Source organism: Siphateles boraxobius, unplaced genomic scaffold (assembly GCF_051911475.1).
Source record: "Siphateles boraxobius isolate OS27281-9 unplaced genomic scaffold, OSU_SipBor_1 46, whole genome shotgun sequence".
NCBI classification, from domain to species: Eukaryota; Metazoa; Chordata; class Actinopteri; order Cypriniformes; family Leuciscidae; genus Siphateles; species Siphateles boraxobius.
Genome location: NW_027509097.1, coordinates 17,197,406 through 17,220,000, shown reverse-complemented (window position 1 = coordinate 17,220,000; position 22,595 = coordinate 17,197,406). Strand labels below are relative to the sequence as shown.

Genomic DNA, 22,595 nt, shown 5'->3' with positions numbered 1-22,595 from the left:
CAAAAGAACCCCGTAGAACCATAACTAACGAAAAAAAATAACCGCCTATTTTACCCTTCCGGTCAAATATTGAGCTGCAAACATCAATAACCGTTTAACTTGTCAATGCTGTCAAATGACCATGGTATAAGTGGAATAATCCATGGCTAACTGTGCATTAAACAATTTTTCCGCTTAATGCACAGCTAGGCTACCCTTGGATTATCCCTTACTTATTTAATCATGTTTTGAAATGGTTATTTATAAATATTAATTATTTCTATGAACTGTTATTATAAATATTTTGTGATTCATTGAAATTAAAAATATTTTATTAGTCCTAATTTTGAAATCCATAAAGAACGTTCTGATTACTTTGTAGTTGTTGGTTAGTGATTTTGTCTGATCTGTTTGACTCAGGATGAAGAAGTCCACTCATTTACGACTTCAGCTGCTGGCTAAGGAGGAGTTCAAACTGAGTGTTCTGATGGAGGAAAGTCTACAGACGGACACGCTGACGCCCATTCTCATTAAACCTCATCTGGAGGCCATGGACCGTCGGCTACGCCTGGTGCTTCAAGTACTTACCGACTGCATTGAGAAGGAGGGCTACAGTAACGTAGTAGAGGATGACCTGGGCACAGAGGGCCTGAACACGGGCACAGTCCCACAGAGGTAGTGGGCACAGACTGATCAGATGCTCCCTGCGGGTCCTTTGAAGTCCCGCCACAGCTCTATAGACCATGAACGTCTTGCAAGAGATGACTTTTCTGAATTCAGTGAATTCCAAAGACTCATTCCTTAACCAATGGACCATGTGTTCAAATAAGGACACACCGTAGACAGAGAAAGCAGTCCAGCATTTATTTGATCCAAAATATAAGATGATCATCACATTTAACAGCCGGTGTTATAAAGCAGTGGTTCTCAACTGGTGCAACATCACCTAAAATGGGGTCACAGACTTGTTCTGATGTAGTATAATTATTATTTATATACTTTATAAAAATGAAACAAACTTTTTAAATGGCCATTTTTCCTATTCAGCCTATATCAGGTTAAAAATGCAGTTCTTAATAGGCCTAATTATAATTTTCAGTGTAAAAAGGATATTTTTGGTTTTATTTTTTTATGGTGAATAACTTTGTTCCTGTGTTGAGTTGCCACTTAATGTCTTGCATGAGATGTAAAGAAAAACCAGTTTAGAACCACTGTTATAACGGATAAATACATAACAAAAACGCTTATATTTCCATGTCTTTGCAGAACATCATTTAACCAGTATTTGCTGTCCCTCTGGGAAAGAATTTGAACTTTAGAGATATATCAACTTTTTTTTTTTTTTTAAAGAAAGGAGCAAATGCTGTGCAGGACAGATCAACTGCTACAGTGTTTGTTTGGCTGAAGTATTTGCAGCTAAAGACGGTTCAAACTACAAACTCTTTCGCCGCTGTACATGACGTGCATCTGTCTGAATATACGTGGACTTTCATGTCTTCAAATAAAATTCTTTATACTCTCTCCATACAAGGAGGAATAAGAGGGACTGTGTATTCATATAGCACTGTATTTTTCTTGACCTTATTTCGGACAAAAAGCTTTGAGTGAAATATTAGTTTTCTCCCAAAACTGTCCCGTCTGTCATGTAATGTTACAGCTGATCAGAGGTTATTTATTGAGTTTCATATTTATTGTTCCAAACATGCCACTCATACATTCTGTTTCATGAAATCAAAGAGGTAAATTTATCTGGTACATTAAGCCAGTTGCAGTATTTGTGCTATAGTGAGTAGATAAGTAACAATGTGCAGTATATGTTTGAAAAAGTTGATGGTTTACTGCATTTCAGAGAAATGTCCTTAAGATTTAACAACTCACATCATTCTGGCTTTGCTTACTCTACCTGCACATCAAGATCTGTTTTCATTGAAATTGAAGGCGATATAAAAAATTCAACATTCAAATATCAATAATCAACATTGTCAGTGACTGCTGCATTTTCATCCACATGTGACCTGTAAATGGAGCCCTTAAATTGCACAAGGATGCGGATTAAATAATGTCAGATTAATGACTAGAATTTTCATGCTATTAAACAAAAATTGTGAAAACATTGTGAAATTTTGTGAATGATGTTCTTTAGATCTAATGGATGATATACAAATCTTTTTAGTCTTCTGACTTTTTGACCACGTAAACAAAAAAAATTAAAAAATCTTTAATTCGTTTTTTTTTTTTTCTCATTTTGAATCAGAAAAATGACACAGCTCTTAAAGAAACAGTACATGAGAGTTAACTGATGCATGAATAACACTTGGTTTAGTCGTCGGCAGTAGCACAGAGGTCATGTTAGTTTTGCTGATTAAGCTTTTTTCTTAGTATAATTTTGTACATGATATGCTGCAGCGTATGTATAGACATGCATGTACATTGGAACATTCGTTGCCTTTTAGGTTCAGGGTGGGAAGGATGTGGGTGTTTATGTCCAGCTCTCTACAGGCTTTGTTGTGATACAAAACACATTTCTACTAACACTGCTGAAAACGTTCTGTAAATACCGTGTGAATCCAGTGCCTGTGCAATTAGAGAAATACTTGAATACTCGGTTGTGGACATGTGAGAGTAATCAGCGGAATAAATGTGGTTTATTATATTATGTCTACATTGCAATTTCATACCTTTTTGTTGTTTTCTTCATACCTACAGTTAGTATTTTCACAGTTTCAAAGGATTACAGTATGTTTAGCTGTTGCTGTCATAATTTGTCTCTTAACGGGACCTTTTGTTTCAGTTTGTCCATTGGTTATGGTGCAATAAACAGAGAATAAGCAAATGATGGAATACAGATCATCTTTTTTAATATAACCTATATAATATTTCCAGTGTAGTAATCATAGGCTTTAAAATACGGACTGCTTTGCACTTTTTTTCCATAAAAATGTGACCGATCATTAGGTAACTTTACAATAAGTCTCATTTGTTAACATTAGTTAATGCATTAACTAACAAGAATTAACAATGAACACTTTGTTCTTACAGCATTTATTAACATTTGTTAATGTAAGTTAATAAAAATGTTCATGTTAGTTTATAGTGCATTAATAAATGTTTAACAGAAAACCGTTGATCATAAAAATGTATTAGTAAATGTTGAGATTAACATAAGATTAATAAATGCTGTAGAAGTAGAGTTCATTGTTAGTTCATGATAACTAGTTAAAAAATGAAACCTTATGTAAAGTGTTATCGGTTACACTTAATTTTAATTCTATATATATTTAGGTACTGAGTAATATGAATTAACTACATGTTCTTACTCTATTAATTAAGGTTATAGGGTTATGAATGGGGTTTGATTTAGCATGTAATTATGCATAATTTAGTACAGTTACTACATGTAACATGTGTAAGGACTGTAAAACAAAGTGTTACCATGTTATCTTTATCACCAAAAATATTTTCAGAAAACATTTCCTTCAATTTAATTGCTACAAAATCACATTTAGAGCAATTGTTTGTTCTAATAGCAATCACATATAGAAATGTGTTGAAATAGGTCCAACTGATCAATCATCTCTAGATCAGCTAATGGCCATAAATGACCAGCTTGGTCCAGCTAGAGGCCTGTAAAAAATCGGTAAAGTGATTAGACAAATTCTATTAACCATGTTAATATGACATGGCTATACATTAGCTAATAATGGTATTAATTAATGATTCATCTGAACAATTTTAAAAGATGTCCAACTGTAACTGAAGCTTTTCCACTTTAACATGGTAAGTTAAATGGGACTTAAAATAGAGCCTCAGAAATCATTAGATTTAGGAAAATTAATGTAAGCACTGCATATGTTAATAATGTTATAATAATAATTAATAATAAAGTAGTTTATGAAGTGTTACTGAGCACAGGAATTTGTTTTATTATCTTGTAGATCAATGAGTTTGCTGAGTGTCTAAGAGGTTCCAATCTGTAAAGGTTGAAAACCTCGACACTACGATGTCAAATAATATTAAAGAAACAACAAGGTATTCTTTCGAATACAAATACATTTGTATTCATAACAAGTATGACTGACTTAATTATGGAATAAACTTTAAAAGGAGCTAAAAATGAGCTGATAATGATATATAGTAATGCAATAAATACATTAACATTAATGTATTTCATGTAGATTTTGTAATTTAAAGGGTTATAATGTTGTCATTATTTACTCACCCTCAAGTTGTTTCAAACTTATATGAGTTTCTTTCTTCTGTTGGACACAAAAGAATATATTTTAAAGAATGTTGGTAACAAGACAACATTAAATGTTGTAATCAAATAGTTGACTGTAGCTATTGACTTCCATAGTATCAAAAATAAATTAAAAATACCATGGAAGTCAATTGGTGCCATCAACTGTCTGGTTACCAGCATTCTTTAAAATATATATTTTGTGTTCAGCAGAAAAAAGAAACTCATACAGATTTGGAAAAACTTGAGGGTAAGTGATGACAACATTTTTTTTTTTTTTTTGGTGAAGTATCCATTTAAATAGGATATATATATAAAAGCATAAACATGTTAAAAGTCTAATCTGACAACTGCAAGTCAGTGTATTCAGAGGCATAAATCCATAGGTTTGTAAATGAAATATATCGAATGTTATTATACGCCTATAACATTTGATACAATTTAAATATATCGGGCAGTTTTGCCTCAAGCCCTGGCTAATGTCTCTCCCTGACGCACACTTGTTGTGCTGGTGCAGAAATGGTCTGGTCTGGGGGGACAGGGACTGCAGTAATCAGAGCAGCCGCAGACGGTCCAGCAGAGGAAACGGCGTCATGGGAACGGACCGGGATTCCGCAGGGAACGTTATCAGATCGCACTCTCTGTGCACTCAGAGTCAGACAGGAAACGCCACATGAGCGCAAATATCTGTGTGATCATTACGCGTTTGTTACCTTCATTTAAGACGAAACAACTGGGCTTTTCTAATTGATTGTTTAATTCTCACCTGCTAAAATATCAAATCAAGGCCAACTTTTGACAATGCCTAGACTATAACCAAAAAAACAACGATTTTTGTCCTAGCTGTGTTCAAACATGGCAGCGAGATCGATCTCAGGCCACACGCAGACATCTCGCGCCGCGGGCTATTTGCTCGTGTTTCTCAGTCCCTTATATGCCACTAAATGTTCTTTTGAACACACATCCCCTTTTTAGTCACGGAAACACAATTTATGGCTATTATGTTGCATTATAGATTGCATCTACAGAAGCCAAGAGTTGTTGACGAGAGATGTGATTCAAGGGGCAACAACTTTTTGAGAGGAACACAAACAACCTGAAAGAGTTAAGACTAAGACACGAGAAACATGTTTGTTAATGTTTCATTCGTCGTTCAATTATAGTTAAGAGGGTCAGACTATAAAAAGAAACACGACAAAACAAAACATCCAATCCCGAGTAGGACTGGACCACCCAGAATCAAAGAGTGAATGAGTGACTGGAGTTTGTTGATCACGCCCCGGGTTCAGACGTTTACAGTAGTTCCAGTCATGTACGCCCATTACATGAGCATCTGAGCAGCAGCCGGTCACTTACACTACACACACACACACACACACACACTTCTCATGAGAGCTACTTCATTTATCTTGGCCAGCTAGAGCCTGTTTTATTATTATAAATCACAAAGGCTTGCCACCCTGGACGTCTGATGATGTTTGACAGTTCGCAATATCCTTATAACTGTTTTAACTATGATGGAGAAGGATATCCCTCTTGTGCCACGGATGAAGAGAAGAAAGTGTGTCGTCCGGCTTACAGGTATTTCATTATTTATAATAATAATAATGATTATTATTATTACTATTATATTGTTTTGTTATATGATATAGAATAAAAGGTAGTGACATTTTATTTTAGCACTTTTACAATAATTTTATAAATTAAGTTAAATACATTGTTGTAAAAGTTGTTGATATTTTAAATTAATTTTTGTTTTGCATTGTTTTATTAATTTATATTTTAAATTCTATTTCTTAATCTGACAAATTAATGCTGTTGAGCATTACAGAGGGTAATAATATTATAGTAGGCTAATGAATGAAAGTTTATTATATTATATTATAATATATTATATTATATTATTGATATGAAAATTTATTTTAAGTTATAGGCTATGTAAAATTAAAACAATATGTATTATGTAATTATAATGACAGTATTTTTTATGAAATTATGACAATAAGTTTATGCTGTTGTCTAGATCAGTGAAGACTTGGAATAAAGCTTTTGCAATGTTAGCAAGATTAATACGTGTTTCAGAACATTTATTATATTCTTAGAATATTTTTTATTACTTATTTGTGTGTGTGGGTGTGGGTGAATTATTACAAATGAGCACGTATCTCTTAAATTAGGGCATACAAGCCTCTTTGAAAGGACAAATTTTCTCTAACATGCGTTTTCTGTCTCTCTATTAGTTACATTGCACTAATAGCGATGGCTATACAGCAGAGTCCAGAGAATAAAGTTACCCTATCTGGAATCTATGAGTTCATCATGAAGAGATTTCCTTATTACAGATCCAACCAGAGGGCTTGGCAAAACTCAATTCGGCATAACCTCTCTCTAAACAGCTGCTTCATAAAGGTATGAGGATGGAGGCTGGATCTGTATGCTAAAATGTAAACATAAAGTACCTAGATAAAAAAAAAAAAAAAAAAAAAAAACTAAGTGGATGAGCAATTATACAAATATAACCAAATTGTTTTGTTATGCTGTGCAACCAGGCATGACTGGGAGTTCTGAAATCAACAAACGTTTAAAGAAAAAGTAAAGAATATATAATTGTAAGGGCATTATTACTAATGGTTTTCTTAACTTTATGAGTTTGCTGTAACTGGCTGCTGATTATTTGTTTTCCTTAGGTGCCCCGTACGGAAGGTAATGAGAAAGGAAAAGGTAATTACTGGACGTTCGCCACGGGCTGCGAGTCCATGCTGGACCTCTTTGAAAATGGTAACTTTCGTCGCCGGCGCCGCAGACGCAACTTAAAAATGGGCCTGAAGGAGCCAGCCGAAACCTTTGTTGCCACAGACACCCATCAGGGCGTCGCAGTAAGATCCACAGAATCAGATTCATTCTGCCCCATGAACACCAGTCACAGACCGGCCCAAAACAACCCACCCCTCAGCAAACCTGAGCCTGAGATCAAATTCAGCATTGACTACATTCTGTCCACGCCGGACCCTCTGCCAGGGTTTAGAGCCCCTAACAGTATAGCTGGAGCTGTGATCCACCACCTGGAGCCACAACATCTCAATCTACACTTCTGGACCATGTAACCTAAACCATAGAAAGCAGAACAGATTCAGTAAATACCTGAAAAAAAAACAAATTAAGCTTCAATAGTGTACAAAAAAGTCCTTCCCATAATGCAAATTGGCTTGTCAGTATAGGCACATGTAGTTTATTGTGTGCTAGTGCTCTCGTCAGTAGTCTGCTGTCGCTCATGTTAGCAAAGCTGTTTAATAAGAATGTAAATAATGAATATACAATTATTTAATGATTAATAATAGGAGTTTGCGTATACAGTATGCTCATTTAGAAAAAGGTCACTTCGTATATCAGCATGAATTTTTGAAAGCATAGACGGTTGATTTTGATTAAATCAATCAATAGACTGTTCATGTCAAACAGGTAACACTTTACAATTAGGTTATATTTGTTAACATTAGTTAACATAAAATGTTTTAATAACATGGAAAATACTTCTAAAGCCTTCATTAATCTCAATTAATGTTAATATTTTCTAATGCATCATTGGTTACACTTTATTTTAAGGTGTCCTTGTTACCGTGTAATTATACATTTAAAAAGGCACTATGCAGGATTTCTGTTTTTGTCAAACATGGATCCATGGACATGTATTTAACGTTACTGTCGAAAACACCACTCACGCAGAGCGTATCTGCACTCACGGCCTCTGCACTTCATAATAATAAAGTAGTCTACCACGTTAGGCTTACCTGAGCCTAAATGCCAGATGACACCAATAAAGTGTATCATGTACGTCACATTATTTCGCAGGGCTCTCAAGTTTTGAAGACAGGCAAGAGTGACATCCAGCCGACAGATACATTTTTGTCATTGATTGTTGCGTTAAATCTTACCCAGGTGCAATAGTGCTATTTTCTGATTGGCTATTGTGTAGCTCTACGAACAACACCAGAGGAGACGCGCTTGATTCCTGCCGGTTCCACAGTGAGAGCGGCGCAGCCAGAGTTTTGGCATATTAAATATATTACAAATAGTTTTTCAGCGTGAGAAATACAATGTGTGGCGGGAGAGCGTGACAAAAGACCGAAATGAGTGACTGTCACTCTCAATGCGTGACACTTGAGAGCCCTGATTTCGTAACAATGTCCGTTATGATGTTGATTATTGCAATTTATTATAATAGTTTACAAATTGCGCTCATTTACACTATTTACAACATGTAGGCTTATTTATGTCCTGATAATTATGTGAGATATTGACAACTGTTCTCATGATAATCGCAGGAATCAACTTTAACAGTGAAAGACTGAGCGAGTGGGACTCTTGTCCGGTTCCTCGTGCTGTCAGATTCTCGTTACCTTTTTCTAGACTCTTCCGACCGCGCTTTCTTTGTTTCTTTCGCCATTCTGAAAACGCAGGTCCGATGTTTACTTGTGTCTGACTCCTCGCTCGGCCAGTCTGCCATTTCCTCTTTCTCTGTTCCTCCTACAATGCTTTTCTAGCTTTCTGCTTCTTATATGCCAGCTTTGCCATGGGACGATAGTTGTTCTTATAGCTAGCCGTATTCTGGATGGGGGCGTGCAGTGCCGTAAAGAAATTCGTTACCTCGCGAGACCTGATATCACACCATACTTCCTAACACTGAGGCCGGCGGCCCGCCGGCCCAAAGTTGCAAGGGTGGTTTTGCGGCTCACAGGCGCCAGGGGGGTGCGAGACGACCACCATTCAACACGAAATCATTAATATAAACATTACAATGACTCCAAAGCTGTTCGGTTCAGGTAAAAAAGTTACTTGGTTCTACTTTAAGTAAGAGTAATGTTACTTAGGGTTAGGATTTGGTTCAGAGTTCATTGCATGTGATTATGTCTAATTTATACTTGTGTAACAGGGCACTAAAATAAAGTGTAGTAACACTATTTTACAGTCATTACACATACTTACTGTAACTTTAACCCTATATATAGTACATGTTGTTCATTAATATTACACTACTTAAACCTAAAGTGTTACCGCATTGCTAAAAACAAAAAAAATTATTTAATGGACCTGAACATGCACAGTTGTATTTTTATTAACTGACGTTAACAAAGATGAATAAATGCTGTAACAAATGCATTGTTCGTAAATGCATTGACTAACGTTAACTGATACGATCTTATTTTAAAGTGTTACCAATAGGCTAAATAACTCAAAATTTCATTTTCCTCCAGTAAAAACTACAAATCTCATGATCTCCTGAGGTGTTTGGACACGGGATATGCTGTTAGTGAAGTGTTTGGTTAGGTTAGTGAGGTTAGTGTAATCAGCATTCCCTGCTCACTGCACAACTGCTGAACGACTCTATTGTTTACATATGTTGTTTATAATGTGTATCATTGGCCCTTGACAGTCTGTGATCCGTATCAATCACTGATACACTGAGAATATGCTCCCCTGGGCAAAACCACAGCCCTCCATGTCTAAAGCCCTCCACAGGGTTTTTTTTTTTTTTTGCTTTTGATGTTTTATTTGGGAATCTCTGTTTATTTTTAAAGCATATTTAAACTTTGTACAAAGATGACATAAGAAGGAGTTTTTAAAGGAAAGTGTGATGTGCTACACTATTCTCAGTCCTAATTGTCTGGCTGATTCAATTGCAATAGCACATAATAGTTTGATTTGGTAATTCGTTTTTTAGTTCAAATCAAACCTGCTTGTATATATATATATATATATATATATATATATATATATATATATATATATATATATACACAGTATATGTATGTGTGTGTGTGTGTGTGTGTGTGTGTATATATATATATATATATATATATACACAGTATATGTATACATACACACATATATATATATATATATATATATATATATATATATATACACAGTATATGTGTGTGTATAATATATACATACATACATGTATATATGTATATATACAGTATGTTATACCATAGCATCTGTTAAATTAGTAGGTTTATAGGAGATCTATGAAATATAGTTTAAATGCCAATATGAGGCAATAAAGCAGTAATTATTGAATATAAGGCCTCATTCCTTCCAGTGATCCAGTCACCAACATTCATTATTCAAGATATTCAATATTATTTGATACTGTATATGTTGTAATCTCCTAACAAACAGTTATTCTGATATTAAAATGGTTTTAATAATAGTGATTCCTTTTATGATATATATGTAAAAATTTCACATGCCATGAAAATGTTGCTTAATGGTATAGACATGCATTTGGCATATTTGAATAGACATAACTGAATATTAGCAAACTGTCAGACAAGTGCAGTCTAACCTTCTCCAAATCTCCCTAATCTTTCTGACTGACCTTTTCCATTTATATGAAGTATGACTAAATGCGATCCAAACACTCTATTAGAATAGATATCACTCATAAAGCTGGGAGTTTAGAACGGGAAGCCTGTTAACATTTATTTTCCTTCTAAGGTGTATCAATCATGGCTTGCATTGTGCTCAGGAGGGGACATTTTTCAATTTAACCTTTATATTACGGAGTGACTGCATCAGAAAGGTTTCAACACACTTAACATGAGTGGCATTTAATATAGTATTACACTTGCAAGGTTATCCAGAGATGTGACCTTATTCAAATCCTGCTGCCACTACAACACCTATCCTGATGCAATTATAATTAAACGCCTTATGCCGGCTTGCAAATCCTCTGATCGATCACTGATATTACGGTAAATATTGCACTGCCCCCAGTGAACATCTAACTCTAAAAGTGTTATGGATCAGCAGGTTTCTATTAACAGAATTGTTGATGTTGTGTGCTTTGGTGTGGATATATTTGGGTAAATTAACTTAGCATAAAGTGCTTCAAGGCTTGATCTTAAAAGGCCCAACATACCCCCCCCCCACCAAAGAAACCCCTCAAAGCTCTGGTTGCATTCCTTTACCCTGCCATGACGTACAGATTTAGTAACGTTAGTTTAAGGAGTAAACATTAATTTTTGGTTTGCTTTTTAATTAAAACCAGTTTACACTTCATAGATTAATGTGTCTCTGGAATATTGTGACAGTGTTGTTCACTTGCCTTGTCTGTTGTTGTATAGATCTTAAGATAAAACATTGTATCTTTCCCACTCATATTTGTAAATAAACCCTCTTTTTGTGCATATATTTATTGCGTTACACTGAAGCATTGTCAGAGAGGTGAAATGAAAGGCTTAGGGCTAGGTAAACAGCACTGAACGAGGAAATTGGGAAATCAGTGATGTGCAACGATAATAGCACCCATATAATAAACATAAACAGCTAATTTGCTCAAAATGTTTAGCTTTCATTGCCTTTTCCCCTGTTTTAAAATTGGATTTTGGCCAGGAAATTATTACAAAAACAAGATAGCGATGAAACCTTTAAGAAATACTTATAAAGCAATAATAAGTCCCTGATTAACAATCATGATTTCCTTAAGGTGTGATTTTTAGTGCACGCTAAGGATGTAGCGTTCATTGAATAACTCCCAATCTAATGAATCAGGCTGGATGTGCACATGCTTCTGAATAACCTGGAAGCTAAAGAGAGCTCTTTAAATAACTACGGGTTATGAGGTTTAGTACTGTATGTTTTTGACTGACACCAGTTAAATGTAAGATTTATATATATATATATTATCATGCTTACAAATTTAGTGATCAAAATATTTTGTGGTAATCAACATCACCTCTAAATACCTAAAAATTCTATCTCACGACCAATTCGTACAAATTCTTAAGAGTTAGTAAAATGTGGCTGAATCGTACAAATTCGTATGACCTCACTCGTATGAATACAGACTATTTGTCTAAACCCCAGTGGGGTTTAGATTTAGGGGCGGGGTCAGAGGTAGGTCATTCGTATGAATTCATACGAATTGGGCAACTCGTAAAATATATACTTGTACGAATTAGCCACCTCGTAAAACTCGTACGAATTGCCATGAGATCGGGTTGAAAAATTCACAGGAGACCATAAACGTCATAAAAACGTACAGTTGTCATACCTGCATTTCTATCAATACAAAGCCATGACGGTCAAGCCATGTTTTTTATGCAATACTTAGTCATTTGAGGCATTGAGGTTATCATATTAATTACAGATCTCAAAAAGCGAACACGTTAATGGGCCGCTGCACTATGATCAGGAAATAATTAATTTCCATTGCCCTTGATGAATCTGTTTATGCACTTGTTGTAAGTTTTTACTACAGCCTTTCTAACACAAGAGGTTTACCTCTTAGTCAGGAATGTGCCACGCGAGCCTGATTCTCATTGGTGCTTGCATCATTTCCTCTAAATTGTTGTCAAATTTGTCCACATGCACAGAGGATTCTTGTCTTCAAGGGTTTACGAGAAACAACGTAACCTCTTCACTGGCAGTCACGTAATTAATACTCATGAAATAATGGAGTTATGATAAAGACACTCAGCTTTTAGATCTTGAGCTGCTCCTCACTCACGTCTGTTTGAGATCATTTCCTGCTGAAAGTTGTACTTTCATTCAAACTAGATGTTTTAGTAGTCTGAAACAGGTTCCCTTTCAGTCAGTCACTACGAGTTATGTCAGTGACTGATAAAATGGGGTTTTTGCTTAGAAGCCTATCACCTTCGAGTTCTACAAAACAAGCCAATGGCAAAACGATGCCATGGGTCTGCGGAATTTGCATAGCGCAACTCCGCCCCACCTCGTGGGTATAAAAGGAGCTGCGCGTGCAATCTTCCATTATGTTTCTGCTTCGGAGCCGAGTGTACTTCACTTCTCTCCACTGCATATGGTCTATGAGTTCTGTGAAAGACGAGACGAGCGACTCTTCAGCGGTGTTGGTGTAACAGTGCATTCCAGCGAGATCACATTCCTGCTGCTGGTCTTTGCAGTGATCTGCCAACAGTGTGTGTGTTTTCCTTGGGCGCTTCAGCACTGCTGTTGAGTTTATCCTCTCTATAAGAACTGCATGCAACACATCTTTTTAAAGATGTCTCGCCCGTGTATTTCTGGGTTCAGTAGACGATTGATTCCGTTGATGGGCACGAACGCTGCCTGGCGTGTTTGGGCTTAAATCACGCTCAGGCAGCATTCGTGGATGCACCATATTCTCATTGCAGGAACATGACCATGGCAATGCTGCGATCGAGACTCCCCTCCACAAGAGTCCTCTCCGCCACACCCCAATCTATTCCCTCCACAAGAGGGGATACTTTGGCTGGTGGCCAGGGTGATTTGAGGGTGACCGTGTGAAACAACCCGACGAATCCTCCCCTGGCCACACCCCCCTCTAGCACATTGCAACCCATGAGGTTGTCGGATGATGTCGCTGGCCAGTCTTCTGGCGGGCCCAGCATTTAATTCGGCGCCCCAGCAGATGACGTCATGTCTATCGCCACATCACAAGGTGGGCTTGAGTGGCCACCTTCAGGGGTGCCAGCATTGCCCGAGTCTGATCCAGAACTGACTGTCTTTCCTGGAGGGCCGCGAGGATCGGGCTTGTGTCAGTAGGGCTGATACAAGGCTCATGCAAGGGCTGCTACTGCCACCAACCTCGCTCTACTGGCGACAACGTTAACGGCGAGCTCCCTGGGTCAGGTGTCCCGCATGCCATGTACACGTGTGGTCCAGGAACGGCATCTGTGGCTGAACCTGGCAGATATGCGGGAGGCTGAGCAAACACGTTTCCTCAACCCATATCCCAGGCTGGGCTCTGCGGCAGTGAGGTCGTGGACTTCGCCCAACAGTTCTCGGCCGCCCAGAAGCAGACTGAGGCCATAAACATATTCTTCCACGGCGGCCAGCTGCTGCCCCCACCAAGCTGCCAGCTCAGATACCTCAGTCTGCTCGCCGCTGAGGGTGCCCCCCTGTGGCTCCCGCCCCTCCCCGCCCGGCCCCAACAGCAGCCTTCACCCGGGCCACGCCGTGGAGGTGGCTGCGAAAGGCTCCTGATGCGGGCAGCTCAGAGATAGACCGCAGTTATTTCCAGGAGATGTTTGCAGTGGAGGGCCGGGGGAGAATCCTTGGTTCTCTTTTTTTCCCACCGTCGGCCACGGCCGTCAGCACCCTAATGTTATTAAAGAAAGAACTGGCACCCATATCTCTGAGCACCCAGAGGTCGTGGATGACAATCTGTGACGCCTCGCCACTCTCATCTCCCTCTGTCACCAGACCCCTGTCAGAGGAGGTCGCCGCGGAGCGCTCGTCCTTCCCTGGCCTCCTCTGTCAGGGCGCGGAACGTGCCCCCACTTTCGGGACGCTCCTCCTCCCATGTCTGGGCCGGTCATTCCGCTTCGCTGCCCCATCGTGGGTACGCCTGTAGTTCACATGACCCTGCTGGTTCAGTTTTTGGGAGCCTGGCTAGAGCTGCCCAATCTGTCCCGCTGGCTCGCATGAACGATCAGGCTCAGCTATGCGATTCAGAGTTCGCACGGTCTCGTCCCCGCTTCCGGGGAGTCCGCTATACCATGGTTGGTGGCAATGCCCCTGTCATGCGTGCGGAGGTCGCCACCCTACGCGAGATGAAGTCCGGCTTCTACAGTCCCTACTTCATAGTACCCAACAAGAGCGGTGGGTTATGACCAATCCTGGACCTGCGAGTCATAAATCGAACCCTCCACAGGTTTCCATTCAAGATGTTGACTGCCAAACGCGTACTAGTCAGCTCAGACAACACAGGCGACAGTAGCGTACATCAACCGTCAGGGTAGTCTACGCTCCCGCCATATGTCGCAACTCACCCGGCATCTCTTGTTATGGAGTCACAAGCATCTGAGGTAACTTTGTGCCATTCACATTCCGAGCGAGCTCAATTGTGCAGCCGATGAGCTCTAACGACAACACTGATGTCCCGGGGAATGGAGACTCCATCCCCACACGGTTCAGCTGATTTGGGAACAGTTCGGCGACGGACAGTTAGACTTATTTGCCTCTGCAGACACTTCCCACTCCCGCTGGTTTTACTCCCTGACCGAGGAGACCCTCAGCACGGATGCAGAGTACTCCGCAAGTATGCGTTTCTCCCAGTGAGCCTTCTCGCACAGGTCCGGTGCAAGATCAGGGAGGACGAGAAGCAGGTCCTTTTGGTTGCGCCTCATAGGCCTACCCAGACTTGGTTCTCCGAACTGGTGCTCCTCTTGACAGCCCCTCTCTGGCCAATCTCTCTGAGGAAGGACCTCCTTTCTCAGGGACGGGGCACCCTTTGGCACCCGCGTCCTGATCTCTGGAACCTGTACGTGTGGGTCCTGGATGGGACATGGAAGGTTTGAGTACCCTACCACCTCAGGTGGCAGCTACCATCACTTCAGATAGAGCCTTGTCCACGAGACACGCCTATGCTCTGAAGTGGAACCTCTTCGTCACCTGTTGTTCTTCTCGCCCAAAAGATCCCAAAAAATGCCCGATCGGGTCTGTGCTCTCCTTTCTCGAAGAAGGGTTGGAACGAAGGCTGTCTCCTTCCACCCTGAATATGCGATGGTCTCTACACACCATGACCTTGTGGAGTCTAAGACGGTAGGACAGCACGACCTGGTCATCAGGTTCCTTAGAGGGGTGAGGAGGTGAAATCCTCTTCGCCTCCCACATATGCCCTCTTGGGACCTCGCAGCTGTTCTGTCTGCTCTGCAGAGAGCTCCCTTCGAGCATTTGCACCCAGTCGAGCCAAAGTACCTCTCCATGAAGACGGCGCTCCTGGTTGCTTTGGCCTCCATCAAGAGGGTAGGGGACCTGAGGCATTTCGAAGTGTGCCTGGAATTCGGGCCGGTTAACTCTCATGTCATCATGAGACCCCCGGCCTGGATATGTGCCCAAGGTTCCCACCACTCCCTTGGGGGATCAGGTGGTGAATCTGCAAGCGCTGCCCTCGGAGGAGGCAGACCCAGCCTTGGCAATGCTCTGTCCAATACGCGCCCTTCGTGCTTACGTAGACAGAACGTGGTGTTTCAGAACCTCAGACCAGCTCTTTGTCTGATTCGGTGGGAAGCTGAAGGGAAAAGCTCTCTCCAAGCAGAGGTTGTCTCACTGGATTGTGGACGCTATTGTCTTGGCTTACCAGGTTCAAGGCCTGCCATGCCCCCTAGGGGTAAAGGGCCGCTCCACCAGGAGTGTGGCTTCCTCCGGGGCTCTAGCGCATGGGGCCTCGCTAACAGACATTTGTAGAGCTGCAGGCTGGGCGACACCTAACACATTCCCAAGATTCTACAATCTCTGAGTGGAGCCAGTGTCCGCCCGCGTACTCGCTTCCAGTAGCCAGTAAGTAGGACCTGCTCGGTGTCATCGCTTGCTTCGCCATTCCACTCAACAGACTGGATACGTGCGTTATTTTACTCAGGTGAGTTTCTCTGTGAAGCCCTGGGCTCCTCCAGCACTGTTGATGTCGACACCAGAGTGCATGCCAGTGGAAGCCCTCATGTCTGGCTAGGTGCCTCCGTGTGCATGGTTCCCCTGTTGGGCAACCCCCACATGTGTATTTACACGGTAAGTCTGTTTGAGCATGTGTCTTTCCCTTGGCAAGATCACCTTGCCACCCCTGGGGTTAAAACTTCCATCCTGCGGGCTGGATACCTCAGTGTTTTCCATATACATCCCGTTTGCGAGTCATATGTGTATTCTGTAAGACCTTCCTATGGGCAGGCATTGTGTTGCATATTTCCATATGCTTCCCAGTGTACCTTGGTATTCCTGCGTTAAGCCTAGCCCTTCGTAAATGCTAGTCTCACGACAGGGAGCTCAGACTTGCGCAGGCCACTAGAAGACAGCTGCTGTGGCGTGATTAAATTCGTTCGGTTCACATGATGTCACTGCAGCTTTGCGCCGCCATCTTGACGACCGACGGTATCAGTAATGCCTGCAATATGTTGTGCAGTTAGCTGCAAAAACAGCCAAAAGAGGAACACCAAACTGGTATTTTATTCTATACCAAAAGAAAAGGATAGAATAAATGTCTCGTATTGTATGAATGTCTAATATTGTATCATGTCTCATCTTTCTGTGCGCAAACACCCGACCCGAAGCGTGCAGCCATTGACCCCTATCCAACGCGCGAGTAATGAATTGAGCTCTGTTTCATGTCTGAATGGACAAATACACACAACATTATGTTTAAATGTCCGTTTTGGAGAGTATTCACGTAAAATATGTCGGTTATGTCTTAAACAGAGTTGTCATCCAGTCTCTTTGGTAGAGAGAGAGAGATGAGGAAAACAAAGCATGCAAATGGAAATGATCGCGGCCGGAAAAATTACGTTAAAATTAGAAATCATTTCATATTTAAATATTGATTTAAAAAAGAAAAATCACATAGCTTTATTTATGCAATTGTAAATGGAGTGTAAATATATTAATGCAGCTTCTGTGTCACCTCTAGACTGCACTGAAAAGATCGATTTTGATTAAATAATTTAATTTGACTTTGGACTGCATAATTATTGTGTAATTAAGTATTATTGTATAAATAAGTATAATTACTGTATAATTTGAATGTTAGTATTTGACATAAAAGGTGATTCATAACTCTAAATAAGTTTAAAAAGAATGTCCATATATAGGTGAAAATGCCCCTGGAAATCAATTTAAGGTGGCAAATTAAATTAATTAAAAATTTATTTAAAAATTTATTTCGGTCCCTGCTGTTAACTGACCACTGCATAGAATATTAAAAAATATGAATATCTTCGTGAGTCTGCTGTCAATAACAGGCCTAAACCAGCCATGGCACCAGCACAAAAACACAATCAGAAAAATATCATCTAATTGTCAAAAAAACATTGAAAATATTGAGATATATTTTTGTCAATATTGCACACCCCTAATGTACGGTATGAATTTTGATTTCTTCAGGTCTTAAAAAGCCTTAAATTTGACTTTAAAAAGTGTGCAGGAACCCTGTAAATGGTTAGTTACCTAGCAAGTCAGTTATTTTCAGTAAATTAATTAATAAGCTTTTTGGTCCCCATTGCTTTTGCTCTATAGTTCTCACTAAAATGAAGAGAAAGAAGGACATCATGTCAATTACAGTTACTGTGAATAATACTGAATATGTAATGCAAATGTAAAAATATAATGGAAATGCAAATACATTGTTGATTGATTATAAACATGGTATTTTGTCTGTTAATGCCTGCAGTGCAGTGCAGAAAATGATTTGACAACAATAATGTCTAAATGTAACTGGCCCCTCTAACAGTACAACTGGCCCCAGCTTGCCCCCCCCCAGTTGAAATGGTCTAGAACCGCCACTGTACTGACGTTACTCGTAGTGACTGACTGAAAGGGAACGTCTCGGTTATGTGTGTAACCCTTGTTCCCTAAAAGAGGAAGTCACTAACCTCTCTGTTCCCTCCTTCAGGCAACGAGGGATACATACGTAAACGTCCTCTCTTCTTCCTTCTCCTTCTCCAGCCTTTTCTAGGCTGTCTGTGTGTTTTGAACTGTTCAAATATTTGGAGTCTGTCTCACCAAGATTTTATTTATTTGATCAAAAATATAGTAAAACAGTATAGTGAAATATACAGTAGTGGCCAAAAGTGATGTTTTGTTTTTAAGGACCCAAGTTCAATATTAAACCATTAACATATGAGGAAAATATTTGTATATATATTTATTAAATACGAGGGAAGAACACCCAATTTGGTTAAAGCATTTATCTGACAAAATTATTTGCAAAAAAAAAAAAAAGTCAAATTACAGCTACAGGTTTTATTTTACTATAAAAATAAATAAATAAAAAGCTCACAAGAAAAAGCATACATTATACAAAAGTTATTAATATTTTGTTAGGTTAGGGTTAGGACTCTTTTATTTTTGCATGTGTTCTGCACATCCGCACAATTTGGCAATTTTCAATGTTTTGGTCTTAAAGCACAAAGGCACCCTTTGTAAAAATTAACAAAACTGTAAAAATGTGTTGTTTATTCAAAATATTCATAAAAATCTAACCATTAATTAAAGTCATAAAAAATGTCCCCTCTGAAATGCATTCCACAATTATTGGCAACCCTTCATTTAATATTTTGTGCAGCCTCCCAGGTCTAGATCTTCTCTTATAATGCATAATAATCTGAGAGCATCATTCTTCCTGACAGAATCTCTTCACATCCTTCAGATTCAGAAGGATTCTTTTCTTCAGGTCATCCCAAAGGCTTTTTATGGGGTTTGGGTCAGGAAACTGCTATGTCCATCTGCAGCTGTGATCTTTACAGTTTGTTTGGATCCTCTTCAGTGCATGTTACCATCTCCAGTTGATTTAAACTTCCTAATTATTGCAGAGATAGTGGAAATGAGTATTCCAACCATTAAACTATTGTAGCCATTTCATGATTTGTGCAGCTCAAAAACCTTTTGTCAGACATCATACTCAGGTCTTTCCCATAGTGATGGATAGGCATTTGGCCTGTCTCACTTCATATTTAAAGCCCAGTGAAACAGGAAGTCATAACACTTAAGTGTACCTGATCACTAGGTGAACATACCATATGAACGAGAATATACTTCAGTAGATTTAACTTAAAAGAATTTGTAGGGGTGGCAATAAATGTGGCACACAATTTTTTGTAGAAAACCATATTTATTTAATTTAGTCCACATTAGTATTTTGTTTAAATTAAGTTCAATTAAAGGTTGTGAATATTTTAAAACAAATCAAAACCCATGTCAGTCACAATCAGTTTTGCTCATATTTACCAAGGGAGCCAATATTTGTTGAATCCACTCTATATAAACACAACGTGCGTGTTGTGTGATACCTGTGATTTGTCAGAGGCGCGGCACTTTTCGTTTAGCGTGAATGGAGCTCTAGAAGATAAGGCCACTTTTTCAGCCTGTTCTCAGATTCAGAAAAAGAAAGACCTCAATAATCTGGTTAATTTCTTATTCTTTTTGCTATAGCAGAAGTACTGATTGGCCGGGACTTCAGTAATACTTAGCTTAGCAATACAATTTTTAAATCGTCATAAAATGGCTAATTCAAAATAAAAAGTTTAACAGCACTACATTTTTAAAAATAAAATAATAACAGTGTTATCATTAAAGTGTATACAGTATATGTAAATGTATACAGTGTATACATTTTAACATTAAATCTGCTGGGCAGTATACTGGTTCAACAGGTATACCGGTTTCAATTTCGCGTAGCCTACGTTATGCATTTTTGAAATAGCCTACAGTCATACCGGTGTGGGGCTGAAACAATCTATTCAGTGGAGAGGGAGCCTCTTTTAATCATAGCCTATATCCTTCTTTCTAATGGTTCTAACTTTTTAACACAACAATAAATAATCCACACGACTAACTCTCTTTAATATTGTAAATACCATGTAGAGCCCTATGATTTCCACGATGCAGACGGAATGACAATCCATTGTGACTAAAAATAGATGTAGATGCATGATTGTGAATAAAACTATCTTAAAATATCTAAATAATAAATAAATAACTGAAAATATCTTAAATGGTATAACAAATGTCTTTTTTTAAGAGGTTTTTAATTTGGTTACGGAAAAACAGCGATACAGCCTAATATGATAATTCAACTTTAAAAGTTGTAAAACCTCGGTAACTGCATAAACAAAGCAGCTGTGCTACTTTATGACTCATTTGAGAAAGAGGTATTTGAGTTTTGTTTACGAGGAAAATGGAGTTGGCATTACTTAAAGGTGCATGTTGAAGACGTCATTTGGTCAAACACAAATTTGATATGTTCAAAATACTTAGAAGTCTGATGCAGTTTTTTTTTTTGTAAAACCAAGGCGATATTTTGTACAGTGTACATTATTAAAATCAAAAGTTTTATCTGCTAATAATAATGGACTTGAGCTAACATGAACTGCATTTAGTCAAAAATAATAACTACTGTTCTGTATGTAGCTATAGCTATTTGTTAGGCTACTTAATGCTTTAACTAACATTAACTAACCTTACTGTTACCTATATTGTTCTTGTTCATTTATAGTTCTGTTGCACTTTAATCTTTTTGAAACACTTGTTTGCTTTATACATTTGTGTGTTTGTGTTGTTTTATTGTATATTTAAATGTTTAAAGTTATTTTTATTGTAAGAAAAAAAGTTATTAAACCTGTTAGGACAACACTTTTTTCTAACCTAATTAGGATGATAAAAGCTTCAGCAATTATCATTAAATGAAAAATTTATACCACCACATATACAGTTTAAAGTGGGACTATAGATAATTACAAGTCACTGTCTATTTATTGCAGTGATTGATATGTTTATAACATATGTTATATGTTTTTGTTCTTATGACCCTAATTGAAATGTGTAGGCTTTTAGTTTCTTAAACAGTCATGTACACATCATGGCCATATTCCAGAATGACAATGTCAAATTGGCTCAAATTGTGAAAGAATGGTTGGGAGTGAGCATGAAGAATCATTTCCACTCATGAATTGACAACTCCTAGTCCAGACCTTAAATGCATTGAAAGTGTTTGGGGATGTACCAGAGTAGATTTTATAGAGTGCTTGAATTTCTTTTGTATTTCTCACAGGCCTCTAGGCCCAGCGAGTTCTGTTCCGATCGACCTCTATTAACCTTGTCTGACAGCTGCTCAAAATTCATAGGCCGCGTTTTGTTGGATACATACATGTAAACATCTCGTTCTGTTCACGAGTTATAGCTTTTTTAGTAAAAGTGTCTCCTCCCCCTTAGAGACCATGAATCGAAAGTTCAACATTTTTGATAATTTATGACAATCCGACTCCAGACAATCTAGCTGCACTGGTTTGGCTCCGATCGGGCCAAAAACCTAGAACTAGTTTGCAAAAGTAATTTGTCAAAAAAAATCCAAAATACCCTAAACTTTTGCCAGGACGACGATCAAATTCGAGCCATGCATCTTGTGCCAAGGATTCCAACAATATAAGACACTTGACTTGGGCCTACGCCTAACGGTTTAGGAGTCATGAACGCTTTCGTACTTTGACTGCTGTAGCACCCCAGTCAGGGCGATCGGAGCGAGCCTTTGTGACGGTGTAGACTGTGTGTGTACTACCAGCCCTCAAAGTTTCAAGTCTCTAAAACGTGATGCGGTTAATGCTTTCTGTACACCTAAAGACTTTGAAAAGATTTAGAAAAGACTTTATACTATTATCAGCTCACATCTAAAGACTTGGTTTCACAGTTTTTAGTCTCAGACTAAAGACTTGCGATAATATCAAACATGTTTGATATGAAAGACTAGAGAAAGACTGGCATAAATCGGGTCGCCGACTGCAGATTATCACCTCACATATAACGATCGAGACGACGGGAGCGCGCCGAGACTCCAGTAAGATTCCTAAAGACTGCCGGTCTTTAGTCTGGGACTGTGAAAATCCTGTGGTGTACA

At 38.8% G+C, this 22,595-nt stretch overlaps 3 protein-coding genes across 4 annotated transcripts in view; all 3 read left to right on the top strand.

The window, feature by feature from the left end:
• Positions 1–2,632, top strand: part of fam20cb (FAM20C golgi associated secretory pathway kinase b) — a 63,329-nt gene extending 60,697 nt beyond the window's left edge. Inside the window, exons 10-11 of one of the 2 annotated variants that reach the window (XR_013194476.1) lie at positions 400–886; positions 1,186–2,632. Coding sequence is in view for 1 of the 2 variants with exons in the window: in XM_077201133.1 (XP_077057248.1) it covers positions 400–658 (259 nt within the window). In the remaining variant the exon portion in view is untranslated. Of the gene's footprint in view, positions 1–399 lie in introns of both variants that reach the window. The other variant, XM_077201133.1, reaches the window with a different exon arrangement.
• The window catches only part of shisa9a (shisa family member 9a), a 736,130-nt gene that overhangs the window by 163,816 nt on the left and 549,719 nt on the right, over positions 1–22,595 (top strand). The window lies entirely within an intron of this gene.
• Positions 5,536–9,291, top strand: foxl3 (forkhead box L3). The gene is made up of 3 exons (XM_077201275.1): positions 5,536–5,797; positions 6,457–6,625; positions 6,904–9,291. Exons 1-3 carry the CDS (start codon positions 5,688–5,690, stop codon positions 7,318–7,320), a joined length of 696 nt encoding a protein of 231 aa, XP_077057390.1. The 5' UTR covers positions 5,536–5,687; the 3' UTR covers positions 7,321–9,291.

Excerpts from the sequence above, each read along its gene's own strand:
- foxl3 (XM_077201275.1), top strand. The coding sequence starts at position 5,688 with ATGATGTTTGACAGTTCGCAATATCCTTATAACTGTTTTAACTATGAT. Across the intron at positions 5,798-6,456 it reads GTGTGTCGTCCGGCTTACAG|TTACATTGCACTAATAGCGA; the intron begins GTATTTCATTAT and ends TCTCTCTATTAG. Across the intron at positions 6,626-6,903 it reads TAAACAGCTGCTTCATAAAG|GTGCCCCGTACGGAAGGTAA; the intron begins GTATGAGGATGG and ends TGTTTTCCTTAG.